The 18,913-nt window shown below is 36.7% G+C and overlaps 1 protein-coding gene across 3 annotated transcripts in view; it reads right to left on the reverse strand.

The window, feature by feature from the left end:
- LOC123525078 (receptor-type tyrosine-protein phosphatase mu-like) overlaps window positions 1-18,404 on the reverse strand; it is a 217,894-nt gene extending 199,490 nt beyond the window's left edge. The window contains exons 1-4 of one of the 3 annotated variants that reach the window (XM_045303811.2): window positions 18,331-18,404; window positions 14,713-14,819; window positions 12,574-12,700; window positions 11,031-11,095 (exon numbers count right to left, since the gene is read on the reverse strand). In XM_045303811.2, coding sequence (XP_045159746.1) covers window positions 11,031-11,095; window positions 12,574-12,700; window positions 14,713-14,788 — 268 coding nt within the window. In that variant the 5' untranslated portion in view covers window positions 14,789-14,819; window positions 18,331-18,404. Of the gene's footprint in view, window positions 1-11,030; window positions 11,096-12,573; window positions 12,701-14,712; window positions 14,820-17,015; window positions 17,415-18,330 lie in introns of those variants that run through there. The other 2 variants (XM_053538195.1, XM_045303816.2) reach the window with 2 other exon arrangements.
- Between the last annotated feature and the right edge of the window lie 509 nt (window positions 18,405-18,913).

An 18,913-nucleotide genomic window follows, 5' to 3' on the forward strand; every position in this document is an offset into this window, starting at 1 on the left:
GAGTTATCATCTGGAAACTGATTGGTCTATGGACCGACAGACATACCAACCGACCAACATTTGCAAAACAATATACCCTCCTTCTTCAAAAGGGGGCATAATAATTCACTAAACAAGAGTGCCGACGAACGAGGCAATATATGCCCAAAGGGTTACATAAGAGGATGGGTGCAAAATTTAAAGAACTTGACTGTTGAAGCCCAATGGACAGGAACAACAAAGGGCAGAAATTCCAAAATAAATTCTAAGTCCACAAAAAAATCCTTACCAGGTACAGGTATGTCAAAATACACCTAAAAATTGGAGGGACCATCCATGTTGTACCACAGGAAAGTGGTCTCGGTTTTTCCCTATGGCCAATAATAAAAAAGTTTCAAAATAAGCTAATTATAACAGGGAAATAATTAAAAAAAACTAGAAAATGCTTTTGTAAAAAAGCGCATGTCTCCCCCAATGCAAAGTCCTATAGGCAAGAAGTCAATAGGGGTCAGGAGCAAAAATCAAAGAGACATTGATGGTTGGCTGCAATAGGGATCATCTACTTGGCATGTCCAGTCATCCCGCTAAATTTCAACACTCTTGGCCTAGTGGTTCTCCAGTCACTGTTCAGGCTCCTGTGACCTTGACCTTTGATCAAGTGACCTCAAAATAAATAGGGGTCATCTACTCTGCATGTCCAATCATCCTATTAGGTTTCAACATTGTAAGTCAAGTGGTTCTCAAGTTATTTCCAAAAAAATGATTTTACATGAACAGGCCACTGTGACCTTGACCTTTAACAGACTGACCCCAAAATCAATACGGGTCATCTACTCTGCATGTTCAATCATCCTATGAAGTTTCAACATTCTGGGTCAAGTGGTTCTCTAGTTATTGATCGGAAATGGTTTTCAATGTTCAGGCCCCTGTGACCTTGACCTTTGACAGAGTGACCCCAAAATCAATAGGGGTCATCTACTCTTCATGACCAATCATCCTATGAAGTTTCAACATTCTGGGTCAAGTGGTTCTCTAGTTATTGATCGGAAATGGTTTTCAATGTTCAGGCCCCTGTGACCTTGACCTTTGACGGAGTGACCCCAAAATCAATAGGGGTCATCTACTCTTCATGCCCAATCATCCTATGAAGTTTCAACATTCTGGGTCAAGTGGTTCTCTAGTTATTGATCGTAAAAAATGGTTTTCAATGTTCAGGCCCCTGTGACCTTGACCTTTGACGGAGTGACCCCAAAAACAATAGGGGTCGTCTACTCCAGCAGCCCTACAACCCTATGAAGTTTGAAGGTTCTAGGTCAAATGGTTCTCCAGTTATTGCTCGGAAATGAAGTGTGACGTACGGACGGACGGACAGGGCAAAAACAATATGTCTCCTGGGGGAGACATAATTCTATTGTAAGTGAGCAAAAATGAGATCTTCAAAATAAAAACAAGAGCACTGCAATGCAGAGCAATATATACAAAGCAAAGTCATATATGACCTTTGACCCCTAAGTGTGACCTTGACCTTGAAGTGAGACATCCAACACATGCGCTCTGCAGGTCGCCTCAGTGTGGTGAACATTTGTGTCAAGTTTCTTTGAAATCCTTCAAGGGGTTCAAGAGTTACAGAGCGGACACGAAAATGCTAATGGATGGACGGATGCACGCACATTTGTATTCTTAAGTGGTATTTCCCAGCCAGCATAAGTGGTATTTTCATTAAGTGGTAACAACCATTTTTCATATACGGAATGAAGGAAAATTTAATTCATAACCATCTAACCCTAATCCTTTACACACCACTTAACCACTAGAGTCTGAATCGTTGACCCGGACAGACTGACGTTCCTTCAGGCGTATAAAAACATGCAATAAACAATATTATTCTACAACAAGAGTGCCAGAATGTCACAATATACGCCCGTCACAGCAAATTTCTTTACTGTAGCACCTGTATTTGCAGATGGAATTTTAATTTTGTGGTTGTTTAGTAATCATTGTAATTCTTTTGTTTTTCTAAGTCCACAAAAAAACTCCTTACCAGGTAGAGATACCTTAAAATACACCTAAAATTAGAAAGTAACATCTATGTTGTACCACAGAAAAGTGGTCTTGGTTTTTCCCTACGGTCAGTTATAAAAAAGTTACAATATAAGTTATTTATAGTAACAACTAAGGGAAGTTAATCTTTATAAAAAAAAAAAAAAAAAAAAAAATCCAAAAAAAAGTTGTAAGTCCACACAAAAATCCTAACCAGGTAGAGATTGGTCAAAATACACCTCAAAATTGGATGTAACATGCATGTTGTACTACAGAAAAGTGGTCTCAATTTTTCCCTACGTCTAGTAATGAAAAAGTTACAATATAAGCTATTTATAGTAACAACAAAGGGAAGTAATTCAAAAGAAGGGACCAGTGCTTGACACTCCGTCTCATGATGGTGTACAATTGTGCCAAGTTACATCCAAATCCCTCCATGCATGAAGAAGAAATGCTCCGGACAAAGTCATTCTTGTATCTGACCTTTGGCCTCTAAGTGTGACCTTGACCTTAGACCTAGGGACCTGGTTCTTGTGCATGACACTCCGTCTCATGCTTGTGAACATTTGTGCCAAGTTATATCAAAATTCCTCTATGCATGAAGAAGAAATGCTCCGGACAAAGTTTTCATTCTTGTATCCTTTGACCTCTAAGTGTGACCTTGACCTTAGACATAGGGACCTGGTTCTTGCGCATGACACTCCGTCTTGTGGTGGTGAACACTTGTGCCAAGTTATATCAAAATCCCTCTATGCATGAAGAAGAAATGCTCCGGACAAAGTTTTCATTCTTGTATCCTTTGACCTCTAAGTGTGACCTTGACATAAGACCTAGGGACCTGGTTCTTGCGCATGACACTCCGTCTCATGATGATGAACAATTGTGCCAACTTTCATCAAGATCCCTCCATGCATGAAGAAGATATGCTCCGGACAATGTCATTCTTGAATTTGACCTTTGACCTCTAAGTGTGACCTTGACCTTAGACCTAGGGACCTGGTTCTTGCGCATGACACTCCGTCTCATGATGGTGAACATCTGTGCCAAGTTTCATCAAAATCCCTCTATGCATGTAGAAGATATGCTCCGGACAAGGTCTGTGGACGCCGCCCGCCCATCCGCCCGCCAGGGGCGTTCCCATAATACGTCCCGTTTTTCAAACGGGCGTATAAAAATCAGAGTCCAACTGTAAAGTGTAATTTGACATATTTTCAGCATTTTTTTTTTTTTTTTTTGCAAGACCTGAAGAATGATTACCAATGCTCTCTATGAACTGTGATTAACTGAGACAGTCATAACAGTTTTGTTGACAATAAAATTACCCGCCAAAAATAAGTTCTAAATAATGCTCGACAATAAGACCCAAAGACCCATAATTAATCTAGTGCCAGGAAATGTCTATAATACACTGAAGTGCAGTTACATTAACCTCCCTTGGATCAATAGAGAATGACAGATCATCGTTGCCAACTGTCTATGATTACCACCCAACGATCCAATTAATCAAAAAACATACTTTTTAGCTGATTACAATTCTATCTATCATATATCAAGAAGAAACAAATTACTGCACCCTTTCAACCAACATATATTTTTTTAGATAATTACATTATAGCTGGAAGTAACAAATTGCTGAACCCCTTCAACCCAACATTTCCTTGTCTTTTGAAGTTTGGGCACGTTTATAGAATGCCAAGGAAAAGTAATCAGTCTTTAGACAGTTCCAGGATCCAACTTTCTGTACATTTCTCAACCAGATAATTGCGAATTATTGCTTTTAGAAACAGTAAAGCATTTAATTTTAACCATTTTTTGCATAATTCAGGAAATATTTCATTGCTCATTACTGTCTGATTATAAAACATGTCCTTACAATATATTACAGGCGAACCTGTTTACAATGGTCACTGAAGGGACTGACTATAAGGGATCACTATATCTGGGCTTCACTGTAACGCATCAAATTTATTTTCAACTAGTTTTAGTTTAGTTTTTTTTGCTCATTAATAATAATACATATACTGTAATATCAATGGATATTATATTATATGATAATTCTATTATTTATTATTATTATACCAGATTTATATAGCGCCCTTTTCATGATAAACGCACGTTCAAAGGAATTTTACATACAGCAAACGCAGCCACACAAGGCGCGAAATTCATCCTCTACTGGTAGAGACACAGAGCAATCTGACCAGAGGGACAGAGTGAGATAAAGCCCCCAGAACAGATAGAGAGAAATCGTTTTTTTTTTGTTTTTTTTTATTTTATTTAACGTTGCACCGACACATGATAGGTCATATGGCGACTTTCCAGCTTTTAATGGTGGATGAAGACCCCAGGTGCCCCTCTGTGCATTATTTCATCACGAGCAGGTACCTGGGTAGAACCACCGACCTTCCATAAGCCAGCTGGATGGCTTCCTCACATGAAGAATTCAATGCCACGAGTGAGGCTCGAACCCACATCGATGAGGGGCAAGTGATTTGAAGTCAGCGACCTTAACCACTCGGCCACGGAGGTCCCAGAAATCCTTTTTAGATACAGGTCTGTTTGACTAACTTAGCCTAGCTCTTTGCGAATGGACAGTCTGGTTCTTTAATGTGCCCGGTGTATAGCACCGACACACGCGAAGCCATTTTTTATGGGTTATCTTTAGTTAGATGGGAGACACTCAAGAGCATCTCAGAAATTTCCAGTGATTGAACCGGGATTCAAACCGCGCACCTCTGGATTGACAGTCGCGTGTTACCACTAGACCAGCGGCCCCCCTGTTCTAAAATAGCAAACAGGTTGAACAACATCAGTAAACTGTTCTCTCTAATTCTATTTCATACAGAGTAAAGCAACTGGATGGTTACATGCCAAAAAGATAATACTCAACATAGCAACTACTAAGAAAAAAGTTATTTAATGCTATTTTGGGAGATCACCACCCAATTGTTATCAACTAACCCATTCACTTAAATAGATATAATTATTCTAATAAGGTTTATCATTTCCAACAATTTACATCATATTGCTACACTATTTTAAATATAAAGGCTCTGGACAGAGTTAAAAAGGCTGCTCAGGGCTCCACATGAATGATGTTCAACTAAAAGTTTGAAGCAAATTGTATTCAGATAAGGTTGTGCATCTGAGCAACTTTGAATACATTCCTTCAAAAAGTGTATGAGGAGTTGAACACACCAAATTTCTTCACTACAGCCTATTTTGTGAAATTAAGAAAGGGTTGTAATTCTAGAAAAAACAAGAGCTGTCTCCATAGGATGACATATGCCCCCAATGGCACTTTGAATGAGTAGTTATGGCCGATGTTAGAGTTTAGGACCTTTGACCTACGGAGCTGGGTCTTGCGCGCGACACGTCGTCTTACTGTGTCACACATTCATGCATAGTTATTTTAAAATCCATGCATGAATGACAAAGATATGGACCGGACACGCCCATCAATGCACTATCATGAAAAATGACCTTTAACGTCTAAGTGTGACCTTGACCTTTGAGCTACAGACCTGGGTCTTGCGCACGACACGTCGTCTTACTGTGGTACACATTCATGCCAAGTTATTTGAAAATCCATCCATGGATGACAAAGATATGAACCGGACATGCCCATCAATGTACTATCCTTTAACGTGTAAGTGTGACCTTGACCTTTGAGCTACGGACCTAGACCTTGCGCGCGACACGTCGTCTTACTGTGGTACACATTCATGCCAAGTTATTTGAAAATCCATCCATGGTTGACAAAGATATGGACCGGACACGCCCATCAATGCACTATCCTTTAATGTCTAAGTGTGACCTTGACCTTTGAGCTACGGACCTGGGTCTTGCGCACGACACGTCGTCTTACTGTGGTACACATTCATGCCAAGTTATTTGAAAATCCATCCATCGATGACAAAGATATGGACCGGACACGCCCATCAATGCACTATCCTTTAATGTCTAAGTGTGACCTTGACCTTTGAGCTACGGAGCTGGGTCTTGCACGCGACACGTCGTCTTACTGTGGTACACATTCATGCCAAGTTATTTGAAAATCCATCCTTCGATGACAAAGATATGGACCGTACACGAAAATTGCGGACAGACTGACAGACCGACAGACGGACAGACGGTTCAAAAACTATATGCCTCCCTTCGGGGGCATAAAAAAAACAGAAAGAAAGTCCATTATTTATGGTCATCTTCACATCAAGGTCCTTCATCTGTGAAACTTTCAAGCATATCCTTTCAATAATGTTTGAGGAGTTGGACACATAATAATTTTCTTAATATTCTATATAGTAAAACTATCAAAGGGTCATAACTGCAGTAAAAATAGTCACAGCAAAAGTTCCTAACTTTATGGTCATCTGCACATTAAGCTTGTTCATCTGTGAAAGTTTGAACTAAAGCAGGCTAATAGTGTGGGAGAAGTTGGACACACAACATTTCAGGATGTACAGATGGACGGATGTACAGACAGCAGCAATGCTATAAATGTGGAGGCATAAAAAGGTGAATGATATATTTTTATGATTTTCTAATCTTTAAGTTTTCAAACAAAAAGTTAAGCCAACTGTTTCAGTAACAACACGTGAATGAAGTATTGCCATGCAATACAAAGTCCCCTACTGGAAAGCACCTAATTTTCTCTACTGCAGTATAACATAATGAACTGATATTTGTCAATGATGTATAAACAATATAGTACTATCTATACAATATAATATAACAAAGCACTTGGATTAAAATTTGCATATATAAAACGTACAGTTGTTTTCATTTGGAATTTTTTTGGCCGATTCTTCAAAAAGTTATCATAAAAGTTATTTATAGTAACAACAAAGTGAAATTAATCCTTAAAAAAAAAAAAAAAGAAAAAAAAAAATCTATAAAATGAAAGTCCACAAGAAAATCTTTACCAGGTAGAGATAGATCAAAATACACCTAAATATTGGATGTAACATGCATACATGCATGTTGTACCACAGAAAAGTGGTCTCGATTTTTCCCTACGGCCAGTAATAAAAAAGTTACAATGTAATCTATTTATAGTAACAACAAAGGGACGTAATTCTAAAAAAGTGTGCCTCATGGTGGTGAACGTTTGTGCCAAGTTACATCAAAATCTCTCCATGCATGAAGAAGAAATGCTCCGGACAAAGTCATTCTTGAATTTGACCTTTGACCTCTAAGTATGACCTTGACCTTAGACCTAGCGACCTGGTTCTAGCGCAAGATAATTTGTCATATGGTGGTGAACATTTGTGCCAAGATACATTAAAATCCCTCCATGCATAAAGAAGAAATGATCCAGACAAAGTCCTTCTTGAATTAGACCTTTGACCTCTAAGTATGACCTTGACCTTAGTGCAAGGGCACCGGGATTTGCACATGACACGTTGTCTCATTATAGAGAACATCTGTGCCAAGTAATATTGAAATCCCTTAATGAATGACAGAGTTATGGACCGGACACGAAACAGACCCTGTTCATGCCATGTTAACATTTGACTACTAAGTGTGACCTTGACCTCTGAGCTAGGGGTCTGAAAGTTGTGCATGACACATCGTCTTATTATGAGGTACAATTGTGCCAAGTGATATTAAAACCCCTTCATGGATGAGAGTTATGGACCGGACAGGAAAAAAGCCCTGTTGACCTTTGACCTCCAACTGTGACCTTGACCTTTGAGTTAGGGGTGCAAGTTTTGCGCATGACACATCGTCACATCATTGGGAACATTTGTGTCAATCAATATTAAAATCCCTTCATGGATGAAACAGTTATGGACCGGACATGAAACAGACCCTGTTCATGCCATGTTAACATTTGACTACTAAGTGTGACCTTGACCTTTGAGCTAAGGGTCTGAAAGTTGTGCATGACACATCATCTTATTATGAGGTACAATTGTGTCAAGTGATATTAAAATCCCTTCATGGATGGGAGAGTTATGGACCGGACAGGAAAAAAGCCCTGCTGACCTATGACCTCCAATTGTGACCTTGACCTTTAAGCTAGGGGTCCGGGTTTTGCACATGACACGTCGTCTCATCATGGGGAACATTTGTGCCAAGTAATAATAAAATCCCTTCATGGATAAAAGAGTAATGGACCGGACACGAAATTGCGGACAGACGGAATGACGGAAAAGTGCATTCCTATAGTCCCCGAAACTGGTTTTCAACCAGTAGGGGACTAATGAAGCAACAGAAGTCAACTCCCTGAAACTGGAATTTTGTCTTACCCCAATACTTGATAATTCAGGTGGTCTATAATTTTAGAATTTTAAATACATACTTATTTGTAAACAAGGGTGCAGAATGTCACAATATACGCCCGTCACAGCAAATTTGTTTACACTAGCACCTGTATTTGCAAATGGAATTTTAATTTTCTAGTTGTTTACAATGTTGTTTTTTTTAGAAATTATTGTAATTCTTTTATTTTTCTAAGTCCACAAAAAAAATCCTTACCAGGTAGAGATACCTTAAAATACACCCAAAATTTGAAAGTAATATCAATGTTGTACCACAGAAAAGTGGTCTTGGTTTTTCCCTACGGTCAATTATAAAAAAGTTACAACGTAAGTTATTTATAGTAACAACTAAGGGAAGTTAATCTTTAAAGAGAAAAAAAAAAAAAAAAAAAAAAAAATCGAAAAAAAAAAATTACAAGTCCACACAAAATCCTTACCAGGTAGAGATAGCTCAAAATACACCTCAGAATTGGATGTAACATGCATGTTGTACTACAGAAAAGTGGTCTCAATTTTTCCCTACGACTTGTAATGAAAAAGTTACAATATAAGCTATTTATAGTAACACAAAGGGAAGTAATTTTAAAGAAGGGACCAGTGCATGACACTCCGTCTCATGATGGGTGTACAATTGTGCCAAGTTGCATCAAAATCCCTACATGCATGAAGAAGAAATGCTCCAGACAAAGTCATTCTGTATCTGACCTTTGACCTTTAAGTGTGACCTTGACCTTAGACCGAGGGACCTGGTTCTTGCGCATGACACTCCGTCTCATGCTGTGAACATTTGTGCCAAGTTGTATCAAAATCCCTCAATGCATGAAGAAGAAATGCTCCGACAAAGTTTTCATTCTTGTATCCTTGACCTCTAAGTGTGACCTTGACCTTACCCCTAGGGACCTGGTTCTTGCGCATGACACTCCGTCTCATGATGGTGAACAATTTTGCCAAGCTACATCAAAGTCCTTTCATGCATGAAGAAGATATGCTCCGGACAAAGTTTTCATTCTTGTATCCTTGACCTCTAAGTGTGACCTTGACCTTAGACCTAGGGACCTGGTTCTTCCGCACGACACTCCCTCTCATTATGGTGAACAACTGTGCCAAGCTACATCAAAATCATTCCATGCATGAAGAAGATATGCTCCGGACAAAGTCATTCTTGAATTTTCATTCTTGTATCCTTTGACCTCTAAGTGTGACCTTGACCTTAGACCTAGGGACCTGGTTTTTTGCGCATGACACTCCGTCTCATGATGATGAACAATTGTGCCAACTTTCATCAAAATCCCTCCATACATGAAGAAGATATGCTCCGGACAAAGTCATTCTTGAATTTGACCTTTGACCTCTAAGTGTGACCTTGACCTTAGACCTAGGGACCTGGTTCTTGCGCATGACACTCCGTCTCATGATGGTGAACAACTGTGCCAAGTTTCATCAAAATCCCTCCATGCATGTAGAAGATATGCTCCGGACAAGGTCTGTGGACGCCGCCCCGCCGCCCGCCCGCCTGCCCGCCCGCCCAACCGCCCATCCGCCCGCCAGGGGCGTTCCCATAATACGTCCCATTTTTCAAACGGGCGTATAAAAAAGGTTTCCCTGCAGACATGAAGATTTAACATCTAATGATCATGCATTAACTAATGCTGAAATAAGGCTGTTATTTTACTTGTCCATTTACTGGGCCTATCCAGAATCTTGTTCCCAACCAGTATAAAAGATAATACAGTGCAGGATTTGTAGCTGAAGCCTGTGAAGGTTGCCTTTCCTGCAAACGTTTCAAACTAGTAAAATGTGATTTGATTGCAGGAGCTCAGGAGCCTGAAGGCACATTAGCCTACCCGTGATTTTGAGAAAATGGATCTTTAAGGCCATTAGCTAGAAGACAAAAAGGCAAAGACCAAAAGGCAGAACAAGGCTGGTAAAAATGGAACATCTGCATTCCAAGTCCTTGCTCATGTGGATTCATGTATAAATAATACATACACTAAGTAGTGGGCAATACAACAATTCTACAGGTTACAAACAAAAAAAGAACTACAAAAGCAATCAACGTAACTGCAGAAGTGCATTCAATACAAGTATAAGGCTGAAATAATGAAATATTACTTTGGATAAATAAAACCAAAACTGGCCTACATTGATGTACCATGCTTGTAGCTTCTCTTACCTCATGTTCCTTTGAAAGCAAAATAAAGTGAATCAGATAATGAGCACATAAAGGCACTTAAAGTAGCATATAAACAGTCAAATGAAATTTACGAAAACACAAGAGCTTTTGGAGGACAGCAATGCTTGAACATTCTTAAACCTTGTGACCAGAAAAGTTAAAGGATACTGAAAGTTGAAAAGGAGCATATTAAAAAGAAGTTATGTTTCCTGTGCATTGCATGACAGAGGTTCACAGTGGACAAGAACGTGAAGGTTTAATCCTTTCCCACAAGCGATTACTGTGATACCAGCTTATATATAATAACTTAACCAAACCAGGATGCCAACCAATGAGTGAGGGCAAACTTCTTGGGACAGTCCAGTTAAAAAGGGTAAAATCATGCTGACTGCAAACCACTTGCCCCTCACCGGCTGAAGCACAGTTTAATGAACTTTTTCAACATTAAAAGACAAATAAACATTTTACTTTTCTATTCCCAAATTAAGACTTTTATTTCCTTCACATATCTTCTCATCAAAGAACTATTTCTTTGCTTAAACCACCAAAAAGTGTGCCATTTATTAACTTACTTTTTCGTTCCACTATCTCCTGAACCTTCCTTTTCCTCACATTCTCTGGTAAATTTCTTCTATCCCTGAAAATTAACATTCATTAAATTTTAAAAGTCAAACAGATCAGTTAGAACATACAATTATCGTAAGTTATATTTGGGATTTGTTTTGTTATAAAGCATAAGTTTATACCTCAGTAAAATCACCATCATAATTTGTTTCTGTTTGGATTCAGGGGTAATTATCCTACAAAGTACTGATTATGCACCTTTGAAACAGTACTACTCTGAGACAATGAAACTTTAAAATGGTCAGGAACATATGCCACTTTCTGTATAATGTGGACACATGTAAATACTAGATGCCTACGGGCAACATGTCGAGCTCGCCAGCTGTCAAAAGGACTACGAGTTGCACATGACACCCTGTCTCATTGAGGCAAACATTTATGCCAAATAAAAAATGATTGCAAAAAGTTACAATACAAGTTATTTATAGTAACAACAAAGGGAAGTAAATCTTTAAAAAAATCTAAGTCCACACAAAAATCCTTACCAGTAGAGATAGGTCAAAATACACCTCAAAATTGGATGTAACATGCATATTGTACTACAGAAAAGTGGTCGACCAGTAATAAAAAAGTTACAATATAAGCTATTTATAGTAACAACAAAGGGAAGTAATTCCAGGTTCTTGCACATGACACTCCGTCTCATGATGGTGAACAATTGTGCCAAGTTACATCAAAATCCCTCTATGCATGAAAAAGAAATGCTCCGAACAAAGCCATTCTTGTATCTGACCTTTGACCTCTAAGCATGACCTTGACCTTAGACCAAGGGTCCTGGCTCTTGCGCAGGACACTCCATCACATGATTGTGAACATTTGTGCTAAGTTACATCAAAATCCCTCCATGCATGATGAAGAAATGCTCCGGACAGTCATTATTGAATTTAACCTTTGACCTCCAAGTGTGACCTTGACCTTTGAGATAGGAACCTGTGGTTTGCGCATGACACCCTGTCTCACTGAGGTTAACATTCATGCCAAATATAAACGAGATTGCTCCATGCATGTCAGTTATGGTCCGGACAAACAACGCATGCATGCACGCACATACACCGAACAGCCATTTGGACAACTATGTCTTCGCTTCCGAGCGGGCTCGACAAAAACTGTTCAATCATGAAGGACAATATAGAGGAAATTATTAGAAGCCATAGTATCATCACCTTATATTGAAAAATGTGTTAAACTGATGGTTTATCAAGAGCGCAGTAGAGATATTTATGTATAATACTTCATAGCAAAATAAGAATTATCATAACTTTATCACTGCAAGAACAAAATAATATGCTCAAGAACAGAATTCATTTAGAGTCCATTTAATTTCACTAGTCAATGCATACAATTATCACTGGTTGAGTGAAATTTCACTAGTCACTGCATACAATTATCACTGGCTGAGTGAAATTTCACTAGTCACTGCATACAATTATCACTGGCTGAGTGAAATTTCTGTACAATTAATTCAACTTGAACTTATAGTCAATTGCTTACCAGAAATACATTGCAGAAGAAAGAGACAGTCCAAAAACAAAACAAACAGTACAAACAGTGACCCAGGTTACAGTCTCTGTGTTGTCATCTGGTACACTTGTCACATTCACAAGCTTTTGTGGAACAACTGAAACAAAAATAGCTTACAATTAATAAAGAATATGAGCCACATGTTACCTTGGTTGTGAATTGGAATATCCATGCAAGTTCTGTAACATTTAGTTAGTCTATTTTAAGAGATATTTTGTTTCTGCTTCCTTGATGAAGAAGAACAGTGCTATTTGCACATACCTGAGAGACAATGTCGAATGCTCCATGATACCCAGATGGACCCAACTTAGTATGTTGTTTTGTATGCTGTGACCTTTGATGTAATGACCTTCAGGGGTTATCTACTAACCACAGGTAATCATCCCATGAAGTTTAAAGGCAGCAGGCCAAACGGTCATTAAGTAATACAGCAAAAACTATTTTCAGTATCTAGGTCACAATGACTTTTAGGCGGACAAAAGATCACTTTTGTCTGAAGTAAACTAACATCACAGGATGACTCCCTGCCATAGATGATTCTCATTATTTTTGGGTCATTATGTGAAAGGTCAAGGTTACAGCGGCCTGGAGACTGAAAATGGGTTCCACTTAAGAACTAAAGAACCCTTTGGTCTACTGCCTTCAAACATCATGGCATGACAGATGATCCCTATTACATGGTTATAATGAATTTCTTGTTGTTAGAAACAAATTAAAATCTCCCAATTTTCCCCTTTTTTATTCTATGCAGCAAACAGGCATATAGCAAATTATCAGATATAAGGAGCACATTTTTATGTTCCAGTTTTAAAAGCTACTATCACTGGATATAGCACCAAAATTTATCATTAGAAATCTGTATAAGGATTTTTCGTAACTGTCATGTTTCTAATGTATGCTTATCAATGTAGCAAACAGCATATGGTTACAAGCAATTACGAATTATAACAATATCATCTGAAACAGCACAAATCACTGATACGTTATTATACACCTTAGGAAACCTGTCCCATTTCAAAAGCTTAGTCTATCCATTAGCATTAACAGTATATACCTTGAAAGTGCATTATTAGTTGCTAATAACATATGTGTTGCTCAATGATATGCACTTCCTGCCTTTTCATAATGAGCAATGTAAGTCATCTAAGTCTTTTAAGGGGGAGAAAAAACGGCCTTGATCCAATTGCAAAAGTGAGTTACTGTCAAGTATAATCAATTCTTCATTGATTATACTGACAGAATATAAACAAATTGTAGACTACATTACATCCGTACACTTTAAGAAACAAGATGGAACTTTTAGTTTGTTATTATTATGTAATTTGTTATTATATCTGTACGCCCAGAAAATACTGTAAGGAATTTACAAGTAACTACAGATATAATAAACAGATTTTGCTGGTCCCAAGAAGTTTGTAATAACTGGAGTTTACTGTAATTCAAAGGTCAATGTCATACTGACCTCAAGACTGAAAACAGTTTCCACTTAGTAACTAAAGAACACTTGTGCCTAATGCTTTTTATTCCTTTGGTCAACAGATGACCTCTTCTGTTGTAAATAGGTCAAAGTCACAGTGACCTTGAAACTGAAACTGGTTTCCGATCAATATCTGGAGAACTTTTTGGCTTACAGCTATCTAAATTCTAAATATAATTGCCTGTAGTTACCATATGACCCCTGTAGTTTTAGAGGTCATTAGGTAAAGGTCAAGGTCACAACATACAAAATTACATACCCATTGGCTTGCCTCTGACAGGCCACCATGGTTAACTTGTTACAGTTATGTTTTCCTACTTACATGTATTTACATTGTTTTGATACCATGTTCCTTCTTTTTAAAAAATACAATTTTCCACTAACAGCAAGTTTCTGTTGGTATATTCTAAAATTGCATCACAATTCACATTTCTACTTTCACTTAAATGTGACATAGTATGTTAACATAATTATGGCAAATCAAGAATTACAATTCAAATAATTTGAAATTAAATACTTATACTTGAATGTATTTATGTAACATTGTACTAAAGGTACTCAAGTACTGATCAATTCGCACAAACTACAATTTAACTGGAAAAGAATTTAACTTCTTTTTCTTTAATACAAACCTGTTGTCAGGTTCCATAACTCACTAACCACTCCATTCATTAGAGTAGAGTTTACCTCCTCTTGTACTGGCGCCATCACTAATAGCTAGTTTCTCTCCCTTTCAATTCTGAAACAAATGAAGGAATAACTATAGTAAACTGTTTTATACCAAATGTTCATCAAAAATGGTAGGAGCATATTTACACAACCCTATTAGATTATTCATTCAAAGATCTTCCATAGGGAATCCTATTAGATTAATTCCATTCTGATTTCATGTAGGTTTCATACATTTTATGAAAATAAAAGCTCATAATAGATTTTTGCAAAACATTTCTTTATCAAATTCAGAAACAATTTAAAACACTTTTGAACTGCCTTACTGTGTGGAAAAAAAAGTTTAAGCAATTTTTAAGCACCTTTTAACAATCATAAAGTTTTGCACCATGGGGGAAAAACACAATAACCCTTCTCTCTGAAAAACTAGTATCCAACTGATTTACTGTATCATATATGAATCCTGTCACTTGTAACAACATACATTGCATTTAAACTGCAATAATAATTCCAGTTGACCATTAGTTATCCTATACTAATAGGATGTCTCCATTGTATAATACATCATTATTTTTTTAATATATACTCTTGTATAAATTACATATGATTTTATTTTAAAACAGAATAATTTATTAGGAATTTTAGGGGAAATTCTTTCTTATTTATGTTAATTTAGACTTGTTATATCACATTGCTTTCAGCTCTAAATCTGATAAAAAAAGGTACAGACAAGTTTAACAGGTTTTTAACAAAACAGGTACTTATTTTATTGTTAAAACAGTCTGTGGTCAGCCAGCCATACCCTTAGGCAACTTCTTTAACAGCTGAGAGAATGTGGGCAGCCAACCAGAAAGTAAATATTTGGTGGAAAGTATAATTACTAATCTCCAACGACAATGTGATTCCTGTGATGCCATGATGCAACCCATCCATTTCATATTGATAAAACAACAATTCATTGCTTGTACATTATTTGACAAGTAAAAATCAGTATTACTTTCATTTCAATTGCCCAAATAGCAAAACAGCCCAGGCAGGAGAAATGCATAAACCAGTGACAAATCATCAAATTGTTTTTTACAAGTTAGAATCTTTATGGTTCTTCTATCAGATCACTTTTTTGTTTTTCGTATCTGTTACGCTTTCTGTTACCTCATTTTCGTTTCTTTCTTTGATGATTTGCATAATGTGTCTTTATATAACATATTTATATTGTTCACCTTTCATCTATATATTTATGTACATGTACATGGCACAACAATTTCATTTCACCCCTTAACCTTTAACCTGCTGGTGGCAATGGATTCAGTCAGTAATCCTTTGATTAATAAGTGGTATTGCCCAAATTGAATGATGGACCAGTCCATTTTAGAAATTTAGTGAGCTAAAAGTTAATGTTATATTCCGATAACAGTTACTGTACATTTATGATAAATTAATCTTGCCATTTTTTGTTAATATTGTATTTAAAGGTAACATAAGTTTCACTATGACCTTTTTCCATTATTATGAAACAGGCAGATATTATTATTACCACAAAAAGATGAGTTGAACATTAAATCCCTGTTTATTTGTTATTGTTACAAACACCAGAAATATTTTGATTTTGACAAGCTACAAAATTATGCTTCATTTAATCTGTTTATTGTTATGATAGTAAACATCACGTTATTGTTGGGGCATAATTACAATTTTTATTTTATTTTTTCAGTTTGCTTGTTTTGATAAAGGATAAAAATCCTTAGTTTAGTTAAAATAGTTTATACTAATTTATTTCAGCTTCAGTCATGTTTAAAGGTTCAGACAATATACCTGTAATTCCTTACTAGTACATACCTGTTCTTCACAAGTAAATAATTATAGGTTATTAGCTTTGTATCGAGAAATATGCACGAGTTCTTCTGCGGAAATATTGTGCGACTTTAGGAGCGCAATATTCTTCCGCTGAAGAACGAGTGCATATTTCCCCGATGCAAAGATAATAACCTTTTTATTACATATGCATCTACACGTATAAATATTATGTAAATATCATAAATAAGTTCAATAGCCTGAATAGGATTGACAATACTGAACTAAACAGAAAAAATAGTGCAACAACACACACTGAATTATGTCATGCACCCGATATGAAATTCAGGCGTCAGTGTATGGAAACATATTGACGTTTCCAGTACCAGTGTAACTTAATGGGGAATTGAAACGAGTATGTAATAACAAGTTCTCTAAGGCCAGTTAATGCAAGAAGTATTTCTGAGTTCCTTACCTGTATAGACTTGTTCTCTTCAAGTAAATAACAACTGCTCCACAAGTGACAACTTCTCTACAGCAAGTTAACATAACCAGTTTTCATGGATTCCTTACTAATACAGATCTGGTCCACAAAAGTAAATGACAACTTTACTACTTCTCAATGTGGTGAACATTTGTCAAATTGTGCCAAGTTTCTTTACAATCCTTTGAGCAGTTCAAGAGTTACAGAGTGGACACTAAACACACTCATATGACTATTGATCCCTAAGTGTGACCTTGACCTTAAAGATGTGGTAAACATTTGTGTCAAGTTTCTTTGAAATCCTTCATGGGGTTCAAGAGTTACAGAGCAGACACAAAATTGCTAACGGACGGATGGACAGACACCGGGGGTATAACATAAAACATCCCTTCAGGCGTATAATAAATATTTCATTGAGCACATTTGCCCAATCTGGGTATTGTTTTAGCCTAACCCAGGACTCACATCTGTCTAACCTGGGGAATGCATTGGCCTTATCCAGGGATCACATCTGCCTAACCCTGGGAGAACATTTGTCTAACCCAGGCAGAACACTTGCCTAAACAAGGGATTACATTCACCTAACCCCTGCAGAACATTTACCTAATCTGGGGAGAACATTTACCTAACATTTAACCTGTGGATCAAGCTTGTCACCTCTCTCTGCTCCAAACTGGCAGACTCTTCCCTTAGATATCTCTGATAATTGCACATGATTTCGCAATGATAATAATTCATAGATATATCTATTTCATTTTGTACAGCCAATGACTGAAATACAAAAATGAACATCACAGTGAAAACAAACATGATAATTTCACAGTGAAGATTACCAAGCACATTTTACTCTGGTCCAGAGCTGCACAGTTAAAACCATTGAAACATTAAGATCTGTAAGCACCAGATCTTATTTCCATTGTGACTGGCAGTGTCACTGGCTGGTGTTCACAAGTTAAAGGTATTTTGATGCATTTTCTAAATAACTTCCATTCACATACAAAAAATGTCAGATCTTCACCTCGGGTATGAACAGTTGAGAAGTGCTTTTTTTATTTCAATGCATTTAACCCCTCTTTGCACTAAGGTGACAACTGATACCAGCCTTTAGTTAAAAAAATTAAAACATTTTAGAACAAACTTAAAAGTTAAAGAATATCCTAGAATTACCAGACTTTATTAATAGTGTCACATCACTACAATAAGATACAAAAATGTTTTTTTCAAAATTACCTTATTAAACTGATGTTTCCCTGCTCTGTGTTTGTCTGACCACATTAGAATAAATTAAAGTAAAAACATATTTTACCTTAACTTTACATCATAATCTGTATTTGTCACACTATACCAGGGACTGTCAGAGATTTACAACATGTCATCTCTCAACACTGAAAAACAAAATATGACAAGCATGGTCTCAACAAAATATACATTATGAAGACAAAATTGTAAGTTTTATACATATCTCTCTGATATAATTATACAAATATCTCATTATTTAGCATATGGTGTAAATTTTTTCTAATTTTAAAGAATAGTCTAGGGGGAGAAACTCATGCAATTATAATTTTAGTAAAGTTGTAGTATTTACCTCCCCTATATCAGTGGATAATATTTGAAAAATCTTTCTATTATTATTATTATTATTATACCATATTTATATAGCGCCTTTTTCATATAAAAATACACGTTCAAGGGCGCTTTACATGATAACATATCACAGATATGGAAAAAAGAAAAGTATAAGAAAACGTAGTATAATTATAAGACATATGCAGTAGAATGAAATTAAACTAAGAATAAAGTTATTCAAGGTACATGATATAATTTGATTCGAATAGTAAATAATGAAACTATTAAAAAGACTAGACCAAAATTATGATACTGTTAAC

The sequence above is a fragment of the Mercenaria mercenaria genome, chromosome 3, assembly GCF_021730395.1.
Source record: "Mercenaria mercenaria strain notata chromosome 3, MADL_Memer_1, whole genome shotgun sequence".
Taxonomy (NCBI): domain Eukaryota; kingdom Metazoa; phylum Mollusca; class Bivalvia; order Venerida; family Veneridae; genus Mercenaria; species Mercenaria mercenaria.